At 32.2% G+C, this 13,513-nt stretch overlaps 1 protein-coding gene across 4 annotated transcripts in view; it reads right to left on the bottom strand.

Moving 5' to 3' along the window:
- The window catches only part of CAMSAP1 (calmodulin regulated spectrin associated protein 1), a 68,839-nt gene that overhangs the window by 31,175 nt on the left and 24,151 nt on the right, over positions 1-13,513 (bottom strand). For 2 of the 4 annotated variants that reach the window (XM_074294120.1, XM_074294118.1), the window contains exons 3-6: positions 3,925-4,187; positions 2,733-2,894; positions 2,176-2,256; positions 226-258 (exon numbers count right to left, since the gene is read on the bottom strand). In XM_074294120.1, the coding sequence (XP_074150221.1) occupies positions 226-258; positions 2,176-2,256; positions 2,733-2,894; positions 3,925-4,187 (539 nt within the window). Of the gene's footprint in view, positions 1-225; positions 259-2,175; positions 2,257-2,732; positions 2,895-3,657; positions 3,780-3,924; positions 4,188-13,513 lie in introns of those variants that run through there. The other 2 variants (XM_074294121.1, XM_074294119.1) reach the window with 2 other exon arrangements.

The following is a 13,513-nucleotide window of genomic DNA, read 5'->3' as shown; positions in this document are numbered from 1 at the left end:
AAAATTCAGCATTCTCAAACAAAATATAACTTGTAACTCATACAATTATTTTATGCAGTAGACATTCATATTATAGAAGCTAAATTTTACTCTAAAGCAGATTATGAACAAGTAAACAAAATTTCATAGGTTTATCTGTTAAATAGTTTTTAATAAAAGCAGCAATTTATATTTTAAAAGCCATGGAAATCTGTATGGTGACTGGTGTAAAAATAGTTCACTTACAGGTACTAATTTCCAATACCATTTGGAAGGAGACTGCTCAGGAAGGCAAGGAAAGGAAGGTAGGAAAGGAAAGGAATATCAGCAGATCAAGTAATGATATTTGAATGCACTTAAGAGCAAGGAACACTTTGCATATTACTATTACCAAGACAAAATTGTTAAGTTTTTGATTGAAAGACTATTATGAATTAAAAGCAATATTAGAAAACTTCAGCTTAAAAACTAAGAAATAATTTAAGCCTTTGCAAATCCAATAATTGCTATTTTATCATAGCAAATTTTTAAATTTAAAAGGCAAAGCCCAGTCTAAATATAGTTTTATCTTAGTCTTTCAATATGCATAATATTTTAACTTAGAAGAACTCTTTTTAAATACAAGAAAAACAGAGATACATTTCCATTTTAAGAACATTACATTCTCTAATAACCAAAGTGTAGAAGTGCATTATAACCAATATATGAAGATAAGGAAAAGAAGAGGAGGGAACAAAGGGTAGGGTCACATACAGTATTATTCAGTTCAATAGAACTCCCTTACTCTTTGAACCTCCTCCCTCCACACCCATGCCTAATTTCTGATACAGAAACATACATGTTTAATTAAAAAATGAGATACAAGTCAAACATGTCCATTTCCCTCTAAGTGATCTCAAAATTCTGAATTTTCACATACTCTTTGTTCTCCCCACCTCTTGCCTTCCATAGTACTCTACGTTATGGTTCTACCTTTCTGACCAAGGCTTGTAAAACCTTGTAACCTCATCATTCCCTCATCCAAAAAAACCTACCAACTTCTGTTGATTCTTTCTCCACAATTACCTTTCATCTATGCCCTAATATATACTCCCACTATTAATACTGGTCAAAGTTTTTATCTCTTCTGACCTAACTATGTATGATAAAGACCATTATAACTATCATTCCACCCTCTATCTCTAATTTATCCTCCATACAGTTAATCATGTAATCTTACTTACTCCTAACTGCTTTAATCATGTCACTTCTTTACTCACAAATTCTAAGTGACTCCCCACTAAAAGCTAAGCTCCTAAATCTAATACTTAGGATCCTTTCATTTCTGATTAAAGCAGGTTAGTGGTTTAATGGATATAGAGCTGAACCTGGAGTCAGGAAGACTTGAGATCAAATCCAACCTCAGACACTTAATTGTGTGATTCTGGGCAAATCACTTAATATCTATTTGCCTTAATAAAGTGAACAAGAAAATAGCAAGCCACTCCAGTATTTTTGCCAAGAAAAACTCATGATCAGTATGGTTTACAGGGTCAGAAAGTCAGACATGACTGAAATACTCAACAATAAATTTCTGACTTCAATCTATCTTCTTTATTTTTTACTATTCCAACCCGTGTTCTCTTACTACCCTTTCCCATCTCCATGCCTTTGCTCCCACTATGCATTATGTGGAATGTATTTCCTCCCACAATAAATTTCTGTCCCTTCTAACCATCCATCCCCATATTCCCTCCTTCCTTTCTTAGAAGTCCACAGTTCAGGTACTATATCCTCCACAAAGCTTGCCTAATATCCCCTCATCATGCACATAAACAATTAAAATAAATATCTGCATCCTCTAATTTATCATAATTTATTTGACCTCTCCTTTCCATTTACCACAATCTTCATTTTATCAGTTACTTGTGGATGTATCTCTTCCCCCAAAAGGTTGAAAGCTTTATAAGACAGAATTTATATCATTTCTACCTTTTTACCTCTAGTTTACTGCATGTAATGGACCCTTAATTCTTTATTGAATTTCTCTGAATTCAGCAATTTCAACAGCTTGTATTTAGTGAGCTGAAGCAAATAGTAGACAAGTAGCCACTATCAGAAAGATTAAAGGTTTTTCATTTGGGGCTGCATTAAATTGTATTTGACAATGATTCCAAACCAAAAAGTTTCCAGAAGTTAAATATAGCCTTTTATTACCTTTTGATGAGCAGGGCTCTCTAATAGCTGTTGCTTTAATTTTACCTCTTTCTCTGTTATCTCCCTCATTTTCAGATTTACCTAAAATAGTGAAAGGAAAATATATAATATCCAAATGCCTTTCAGATGCTATAATCAGTATTTTGTTTGCTTACCCAGAGATATCTAGAATTTAACATTTCATTTATTCTTAATAGACAGCTCTTAAACCCAAGTACTATTTATTGAATAATTTTACAGTCAAGGGGATCATTAAGAGTGAGTGACAATTTTCCTTTAAAGATAAAAAGTAAATTTTTGTCCCTTAGTATAGTGTAATAAATTCTATTTATACATTATACAGCAACAATTAATTAATACTACTAATTCTAAAATACATATAGTTAAGAAGTAAGGTTATCAGGATAAAGGGTTTTTCTCCTCCCCCACAAAGGAGGACATATTTAGTTCTAGTTCCCTTATTTTAAATAACCATTATTTACCTTAACAACTGGCTCTCAATTCAATGAAAACATTCTAATTACCTAGAGACATTAAAATGGCTTTAAAATTCTCACCTTATTAATCCAAAAAACCATAGCATCCTCCAGATCATAAGGAAGTTCTTTTGAGGCACTGAATGTAGAAAAGCGTTTGACACTGGCAACTACTTTTTCAATGCTGATCATTTCTATAGTGTAAGCCGTCATTAAAGCATCAATCATAGCCATATGTGAACTCTAGGAAATAAATATGCATAGAATAGGTAGTCACAATCTCATTCAAAACTACAAATCTCTTATGGTGCTCCCAATCTAGCACTTTCTCAAATTCAGAATTGTGACAAAAGAATTTGAATCTTTCTGCTTAAAAATGCTATGCTCATATTTCTTCTATCCTGTTTTGTTTGAAATTTTAGGCTACAGGCTTATTAAAAATAAAGGAGGCATGCTCATGTAGAAGATACCGAGTATATGACCATGCTAACCTTTTTAAAAATTATATCACACACGTTTACAAAATACCAGGGACCAAACAATTATCCACAAAATTTGTAGACAAGAAAATCACCAATATATTCAAAAGTAAAAAAATGTAACACAAACATTCAAGTGGAGCCAAGCATTGTCGCAATCATGATTATTTTTGCTGAGCACAAAGGGAAAGTAACAGTGGATTAGTATAATGATTTCCTTTAGAATAAAAAGTACTTCAAAAATACATCCATTTGACAAACTGGTAGTCAACGAAAGCACATTTCTAAGATGTTTGCCTCAAACCTGCTTGATTTAATGTGCCTAAAGTAAATCACATCTTTCTTGAACTTTCTTACACAGCATTCACCACCAAGATAAAAAAAGGCTTAAAATGAATCACTGCCGTTTTTCTATTATGTGAAAAGGAATACCCAACCTTTAATTTTAAACTTACTAAAAAAAAACTTTTTTGTGCAAATCCAAATTTCTAATATCTTATTTAATACTTATTTAATGTTTACATTACATTTTACTTGAATTTTGGAAGTTGCTGATGAGCTGCTGACTTAACTAAATTACTTTTTATTCACTTAGCCAAAATATGCAGAGGCAGCTGCACAATGCAGGTATGCGATGTAAAAGTCAATCCTGTTTTAAGAGATCAAAATATTAAAGAGAAAAATTCAGTGCATTTCAATTCAGATCACCATAGCCCAAGGGAATATTTATTATCCCCTAAAAACACACAATAGCCTAAATTCAAAAAAATGTTCTAAATCCTGCTACTACTCACCATTTTTATAGGTGCACAACTGAGGTCAGATTCAGTCACTGGTGTGTCATCACTCTCTATTACATAAATTCCTTTCCGCGACAAAGCTTGAACAACAGATTGATGTCCCTTTAAAGCTGCTACCTGGTCACCTTTCAAAATAAGGCTACAAACCCGACAATATAACTCACTGGACAGCAAAAGCTTGATAACAGGTGGTTTAATATGCTCCTGTTCATACTGATCTATGTAAAATGGGTCTTTTAGATCTTCTGGAATATTATCTGAAACAAGGAAAATAATGAAAAGGTAAATGTATACAATAAACAAATAAGAAAAATCTCATATATCTGCTCATTCAAAACAAATGAAGTAAAAGTATCAGTTAACAATACTTCAATCATGGAATTATAATTATAGTTTTAAGTGACTAATAGCATAAAATATAATTGGGTTTTTTAATGATTTTCTTACAAAGAGGATTTTGAGAAAAACACTAGAGCTAACAAAGTTAATGCTTATTTTCACTAATGTTCTAAAAATAAATGTATATTAAATATAATTATATATTTATATTAATCATAGTATAGTATATTATGCTATATATGTTATATTATAATACAATTATAATATAAAATAATATATTAATACATAATTATTTTAAATATAATTAATCTAAATACATATAAATATGTTATAATATATAAAATAAATTATACTTAAAAATTTTTAACTAAATTATATTAAACATCATTACTGAAAAATACAGAAAAAAGATTGGCACGATAATGAAAAGTAAATGGCTCTTAGCAGAATTTCCCCCACAAAGGATTCTCTACCTATTCTCTACCTATTTTTCCTTTAATTCATTCCCACTGGCCAAATCACAACCAAGAGAGCCCTCCCATCTTGTCTATGGTCTTTTTAGCCAGCTAACCCTGAAAATGCATATGTCAACCTCATCATCAATGGACATCCTAGAAAGTATACTGTCAAGATAAGTGAACTTAACCACATAATATTCAAAACTTCTTCAATTGATATCCATGTATGGATGGTATGATGGTGCTGCCTGGGAAAGAATGTGTTTTTTTGGCATTAACTGTTAGGTTAAAATTAGCACAAGCAACAGAGAATCAATCCATAATTTGTCACATCTCAGCTTCAGAGGCCACATTGATTATACAATTAACTGTGAACAAAAAAATAATGACACACTAACGCTCTACTTTAGTCTTGATTTGTAGACTTTTCAAATTAAATAATTTACCAATAATGTAGTGAGTAAAAAAAACCGAACTTCAAAAGTCCCTCCATAGGAAAAAAAAAAGAAAAAAAAAAAAAAAAACTTTTTATATGGGGTGGAACCCATAGATCCAAATCAGTAGGTGCTCAGCACAGTACTTGGGACATAGTGAGCACTTAATAGGTGCTCTATTATGTATCCATCTATCTGAGTAATTATTTCCAAAAAAAAAAAAAAAGAAGAAGAAATAAAGTGAAGATCTGACAAGCAAATACTTCAAACAAAACATAAAAAAAAAAAAAAATAAATGAATATAGGTTAACAAAACTAAGCAATGAAATCAATAATCCCATATTTCTGCTGCAAAATTATTTTTTTTTTAATTTCACAACAGAGGCCAAGGCCAAAGAAGGACAAAAAGAGCTCCACATAGAAACAAAAGATTCTAAGCGACTAAAGATCAAAAGGAGAATTATGAAAAGAATTAGATGGAAAAGAGGAAAACTGGATATTACAAAAACTAAATCAATGTTCCCTCATAAAAAAATCAAATGGGGAAGAGAACAGGAGTCAACATGGCAAAGCTTGAAGTTATTCAAAGAGCTTAGCAACTTTCAATTCAGCCTCCCACTTTTCTACTACACAATTTTGGCCCCAACTCATTGTACACTTGCACTGTTTGTCCAAATGCATCAGACAAGCTCTACAAGTTGTCCACCCACATATAATACTGTGGACAATATTCTTCAAGCATTCTTCGCTTAAGATTTTTTTGTGTGATTAGACAAAGTTATTGAATGATTATGAATCTCTGATATAGCTCTGTAATATTCTAGGGCTTGACAGAATGTCTTTCGCAAATAGTATATGAATAATTCTTATCTGACTAGATTCCCTTCACAAACAGTAGTGAAAATCTTTGCAAAGAATACATCTTCTTGTATACCTCACTTGATATTAATAATCAAGAGTACTCATTATCTCTGATTATCAAGATTATCTCTATTGTAACATCTTTCAAGGAATTTTACCCAATGGTTTTATAAATAGGAGACACCTTACTTTTGTCATTATATGAAATAATTGACTAGATATAAGAAACAAACCTATTAGAACCCGTAATGTGAATAGGTTAAATTATTCAATAAAAAGAAAGTAAAAATAATGAGTAAGGAAAAAATATGCTGTATGCAAGAAGCATAAAATAAAAATACAAAATGAAAAGAGCTAGAACAAATTTTCCCAAAATTCAAGTGTTTCAGGCAATCCCAAGTACTAGTCATATATCATGAGGCAAAAATTAAAATCCACAATGTCAACACAAGTACAAAACTACATAGTACATTTTTAGAGCAGCTAAGTGGTAGTAAATAGCCTTTTGGGCCTGGAATCAGGTAGATTCTTCTTCCTGACTTCAAATCTTTGACATGGCAAACCTTTCCAGCATCTTCACCAAGAAAACGGGACTAGGAAACTGTGCCCAAGCATCACACAATTAGAAAGAGTTAAATGTCTGAGGCCACATTTGAACTCGGCCTTTCTCCTGACACCAGAACCAGTGCTCTATTGACTACACCATTTAGCTGCACAATTAAAGTAAAATCTTAAGAACCATTTTTGCCTATTTCACAAGATTGAATTTTTGCTACACTATATTGTACTTAGTAGCATTATTTCTGTATATTTTGATGTGCCTTACTTTCACTGAAATACATTATAACTCATGACATTATTACATTACTTTGCATTTGTTTTCTGTTGTTTTTTTTTTGGGGGGGGGGGGGCGTTGTTTTTTGTTTTTGGAAGCAATTGGGGCTTAAGTGATTTGCCTGGGGTCACACAGCTAAGAAGTGTTAAGTGTCTGAGGTCATATTTGAACTCAGGTCCTCCTGACTTCAGGGCTGGTGCTCTATCCATTGCGCCACCCAGCTGCCTGACATTATTACCTTAAATAAACATATCTTTAATGTTTTACAGTATTTAGGTTATATTTCAAGTTGACATCACTTTTGTTGTCCCTTTATGAAGTAAAATTACTTCAAGGGAGTAAGGGAATAACAACATAAGCAGCAGTACAAGAAAAGTGGTCTCAAAAATGGTGTTAGATTTTAAGTGCAGCCAGTATCAAAAGCCTATCTATAGAAAGGAAACTTTTTTTCTCCAACAATAAGGTCTCAATTTTTGTAGGACTGAGATCCTGGCAAGAGATACAAAGAGAAATTCCATTTAAAATAACTGTCGATAGTATAAAATATTTGGGAATATACCTACCAAAGGAAAGTCAGGAATTATATGAGCAAAATTATAAAACACTTGCCACAAAAATTAAGTCAGATTTAAATAATTGGAAAGACATTCAGTGCTCTTGGATAGGCCTAACAAATATAATTAAGATGACAATACTCCCTAAACTAATCTATTTATTTAATGCTATACCAATCAGACTCCCAAGAAACTATTTTAATGACCTAGAAAAAATAACAACAGAATTCATATGGAACAACAAAAGGTCGAGAATTTCAAGGGAAGTAATGAAAAAAAAAAATTAAATGAAGGTGATGTAGCTGTACCTGATCTAGAACCATATTATAAAGCAACAGTCACCAAAACCATTTGGTATTGGCTAAGAAATAGACTAATTGATCAGTGGAATAGGTTAGGTTCACAGGGCAAGATAGTGAATAAAAATAGCAATCTAGTGTTTGACAAACCCAAAGATCCCAACTTTTGGGATAAGAATTCATTATTTGACAAAAACTGCTGGGAAAACTGGTAATTAGTATGGCAAAAACTAGGCATGGACCCACATTTAACACCACATACTAAGATTAGATCAAAATGGGTCCAAGATTTAGGCATAAAGAACAAAATCATAAATAAATTGGAGGAACATGGGATGGTTTACCTCTCGGACTTGTGGAGGAGGAAGGAGTTTGTGTATAAGGGAGAACTAGAGACCATTATTGATCACAAAATAGAAAATTTTGATTACATCAAATTAAAAAGGTTTTGTACTAACAAAACTAAGGCAAACAAGATTAGAAGGGAAGTAACAAATTGGGAAAACATTTTTACATTTAAAGGTTCTGATAAAGGCCTCATCTCCAAAATATACAGAGAATTGACTTTAATTTATAAGAAATCAAGCCATTCTCCAATTGATAAATGGTCAAAGGATATGAACAGAAAATTTTCAGATGATAAAATTAAAACTATTTCCACTCATATGAAAGTGTTCCAAATCACTATTGATCAGAGAAATGCAAATTAAGACAACTCTGAGATATCATTACACACCTGTCAGATTGGCTAAGATGACAGGAACAAATAACGATGAATGTTGGAGGGGCTGTGGGAAAACTGGGATACTGATGCACTGTTGGTGGAGTTGTGAAAGAATCCAACCATTCTGGAGAGCAATCTGGAATTATGCCCAAAAAGTTATCAATATGTGCATACCCTTTGACCCAGCAGTGCTACTACTGGGCTTACATCCCAAGGAAATACTAAAGAAGGGAAAGGCCAAAATGTTTGTGGCAGCCCTTTTTGTAGTGGCTAGAAACTGGAAAATGAATGGATGTCCATCAATTGGAGAATGGTTGGATAAATTATGGTATATGAATGTTATGGAATATTATTGTTCTGTAAGAAATGACCAACAGGAGGAATACAGAGAGGCTTGGAGAGACTTACATCAATTGATGCTAAGTGAAACGAGCAGAACCAGAAGATCATTTTACACTTCAACAATGATACTGTATGAGGATGTATTCTGATGGAAGTGGATATCTTCAACATAGAGAAGAGCTAATCCAATTCCAACTGATCAATGATGGACAGAATCAGCTACATCCAGAAAAGGAACACTGGGAAATGAGTGTAAACTGTGAACATTGTTTTTGTTTTGTTTTGTTTTGTTTCTCTTCCCAGATTATTTTTACCTTCCGAATACAATCCTTCCTTTGCAACAACAAAAACAAAATTCAGTTCTGCACATATATATTGTACCTAGGATATACTGTAAGATATTTAATATGTATGGGAATGCCTGCCATCTAGGGGAGGGGGTGGAGGGAAGGAGGGGAAAAACTTGGAACAGAAGGGAGTACAAGAGATAATGTTGTAAAAAAAAAAAAAAAAAAAAAAAAATTTACCTATGCATATGAACTGTCAAAGAAAATGTTATAATTATAAAAATTAATTAAAAAGAAAAAAGGACTGAGATCCTGATTACCTTAGAAAGTAATGCTTTCTGTAAGAAATGACCAGCAGGAGGAATACAGAGAGACTTGGAGAGCCTTACATCAACTGATGCTGAGTGAAATGAATAGAACCAGAAGATTGCTGTACACTTCAACAACAATGCTGTATGAAGAACAATGCTATTCTGATGGAAGTGGATATCCTCAACATAAAGAAGATCCAACTCACTTCCAGTTGATCAATGATGAACAGAAACAACTACACCCAGAGAAGGAACACTGGGAAGTGAATGTAAATTGTTAGCACTACTGTCTATCTACCCAGATTACTTATACCTTCGGAATCTAATACTTAATGTGCAACAAGAAAATGGTATTTACACACATATATTGTGTCTAGGTTATACTGTAACACATGTAAAATGTATGGGATTGCCTGTCATCAAGGGGAGGGAGTAGAGAGAGGGAGGGGATAATTTGGAAAAATGAATACAAGGGATAATGTTATAAAAAAATTATTTATGCATATATACTGTCAAAAAAATTATAAATAAAATTTAAAAAAAAAAAGAAAGTAATGGTTTCATGGGGGAAAAAGTGGATTTAATACTGTCAAGTCATTAATAACATTACTTAAAGAATAAAAGTATTTTTACCATTCAAATATAAAGCAACAAAATTTTAAATCATTGATGATAATGATGGTAACAATGATGAATAACTTAGCATTTAAGGATTACAATAATGACAGCAATCAGAAGATTGCCCCCATTTTATAAATAAGGAAATTGAGTTAATAGCTGAGTACTTTTTTCCTATCATCACATAGATATTAAGTGTCCAAAGTAGGATATGAAAAAGGAAAAGAACCCATTTGTACAAAAATATTTAAAGCAGCATTTTTTGCAGTGACAAAGAATTAGAAAATAAAAGGATGCTAATAAATTGGGGCTAAGTAAGTTATTTGAACATAATGGAACACTTTTGAGCTCTAAGAAATGGTGAAGGGGATGGTTTCAGAAAAATCTGGGAAGAATTATATTAACTGATACAAAGTGTACATAACTAAGAGAACACTTTCTACAGTAATAGTAATGTTGTATAGATATTCAACTTTGAAAGACTTAGTATCTCTGCACAATCCCAAAGGACTCATAATGAAACATTCTATCCATATCTAATTAGAGAACTGATGGATTTAAAGTGCAGATTAGAATATATTTTCTTCTCATTCTTTTATTGTCTTTTTTGGAGGGAGGAAGGGGGAAAAGACTAATGTAAAAATTTATATTGCAAGACTGTACACATTTGCAAAGCATTTTGCTTTTATTGCCTTCTCAGTGGGTACAGGAGAGGCATAACAAAGAAGAGAATTCAGAACTAAAAATAAACAATTAAAAAAAAAAACTAAAGTACTTTTTCAAACTCAGATCTTCAAACTTCAGAATCCACCATGTCATCCACTATGTCAAGCTAATGAAAATTTAGATTTACAAGAAATTTCTATTGAAAAAAACCTTAATATTCAAGGCTATTCTTCATTGGAATCAACCAATGCATTTAGAAATTAAGCTTATTTCTTTTTGACTCATCAGAGTTGAAGAATTGATTAAAATAATAATAATAATAGCCATTACCTTTTGAGAAGTAAATAAATGTGGAAAATTTAGGAGTTAAAAGTAATTCTTCATTTTTTTGTATAGACAAAATAAACCTGACCCTGATTTATGTATTGTCAATTTCTATACAACAAGGACTTCTAATTCCATTTATAAGGGAATCCCCTTCACTATTACAGATCACAATCAACTTATAGCTCTATTGTTGTGAATTTTGTTGTTGCTGTTACAGTTTCAGTCATTTCAAGCATATCTGACTCTATGACTTCCATCTGGTGTTTTCTTGGCAAAAATACTAGAATAATTTGCTATCTCCTTCTCCAGTTCAATTTACAAATGAGGAATTTTAAAAATAGGATTAAGACAGGGTTAAGTGACTTACCTAGGAACTTAGAAATCATAAAAGAACTGTCAAAAAATCAGAAATGAGTTGCCCATAGTAACAGTGTAAAAAGCAGAATGTGAACCACGGTCTTTCTAATTCCAAAAGCACTTTATCTTACAATCTCTCTTATTTTAATTTAAAACTGTTTCCTTAGCCTATGAGGCCTATTTTCTAAGCTGAAACATTACCATGATTTGACTCTAGTGTCTTCAAGTTCTCCACAAATCTTCAAATACACAACTTCAAAATTCATCTAGTTCAATCTGCATATGCAAAAAAAAATTCTACAGTATATATAGCAAGCAATTAGCTAGATATATTGATTATTGATTTTAAAATCTTTAGTGAGAAAAAACCCACCAAATCCTATAACAGCACATTCCACTTAAATAGGTCTAATGGAAATGTTTTTCTTTATACCAAAACTTAAATCCATCTCTCTGCCTCTAGATCCACCACCAGGAAGCAAACAAAATAAGTTTAATGCTGCTACCCTAACAATCTTTCAAAAGTTTCATGAAGATTACATACTATATGCCCCTGTCCCCTGTACTACTGGTCTTCAAACAAAAAATAAAAAAAAAAAAAAAAAAAAAAAAAAAAAAAATCAACAATTCCTTCAACTAATTCTTACATGTCACATTCTTACCCCTACTACTATTCTTCCTAGTAACCTCTAGCTTGTTAATGTCCTGCCTACCAAGATATGGCATGTAGAACCAATATAATACTACAAATATAATCTGACCATGACAAGAGTATACACAACAGCATTATTATGTGCTTGAAGTTATCCTTGAAAAAATTTATTTTTCTTAACACAGCCTAAAATCACAAAAGACTTTTTGATTATCATATCACACTGTTGATTCATATAAAGTTTATAATCCACTAAAAAGCCCAGATCATTTTCAGAGTGTTAGCCATAAATCTCCATCTTCTTTTTATTAAATTGATTTTTTAACAAAAATGTAAAATTTTGCATTTATCCCTATTAAGTTAAATCTTATTAGAATTGACCCTGTAATCTGTTGAGATCTTTTTATTGTCTGTTATTTAACATGATGGCATAATATCACAGAAAAATATCTAGTCTTGGAGACAGTAAAAACTTGGGTGCCAAGTCTTGCCTCTGAAACATACTGATCTTACTTCATTGCATTCTAGGCAATTCCTAACTTTCAGAGGTAGGTTTGTGTGTGTGTGCATGTGTGTGTGCATTTCTTCCTTTGGTAGAGAGAATTTCATATGGGAGTTCCTCATCAATGAAATCACACTTCAAGGCCCTACCTGAATTCATTTAATGTGTTCCTAACTTTGCCAGCTTCTAATAAACATGTCACTTATGCCAGAATGTAATTAATTTGAATGTCAAAACCTAACAGGACTAATTCCTTAGGTTCTTTTGTGAAACTACAAAAGGTTTTGTTATGATTATTTTGTTAAAGGCCTGAGTTTTCACTCTGTCACTAACTTCCCTTACGGTGTATACCCAACTTTTCTAGCATAGTTTCAAATTGTTAGAATGGTCAAATCAATTCAGATCCACTGAAACTCCAATACTTATTATCTGTCAATTGAAGGATGTTGAGGTGATACTTCAGGGTTCCTTTAATTTGTGTTTCTCATCAGGGATTTGAGATTTTTTTTTTTACTGGCATTTAATCATTCACATGTCATCCTTGGAAGATTGTTCATATGCTGTACATTTTAACCATTAGGCTTTTATCACAGTTGTCCGTTTCAAATACTTTTCTTCTGATAATTTCTTTTATTATTCTAGCACCTCTACTGATTTTATTTGTGCAAATGTATAATCAATTGCAGTGAAGTACAAATCGCAAATTATCCCTATCCTAACAGCTCATCTTGCATGACTCTAGACTTAAAATTTTTCTCCCTTCTACTTTACCTTGCTTTTCCCCAAGACAGCAAACACTGATATATGCTAAACACGTGCAATCTTTTAAAACATATTTCCATATTTGTCATGTTGTACAAGAAAAATCAGACCAAAAGAAAAAAAACCACAATAAAGAAAAAGCCACCAATATTTCTGTCCACAGTCTCCATAGCTCTCTCTCTGGATATGAACCACATTTTGCATCCCAAGTCTATTAGAAAACTGCCTTTGATGGGGAGAAGATTCTGAGAAGAT

Source organism: Sminthopsis crassicaudata, chromosome 2, assembly GCF_048593235.1.
Source record: "Sminthopsis crassicaudata isolate SCR6 chromosome 2, ASM4859323v1, whole genome shotgun sequence".
Lineage (NCBI taxonomy): Eukaryota > Metazoa > Chordata > Mammalia > Dasyuromorphia > Dasyuridae > Sminthopsis > Sminthopsis crassicaudata.
The sequence above is the reverse complement of the archived record's forward strand: the minus strand, read 5'-3'. Positions and strand labels throughout refer to the sequence as shown.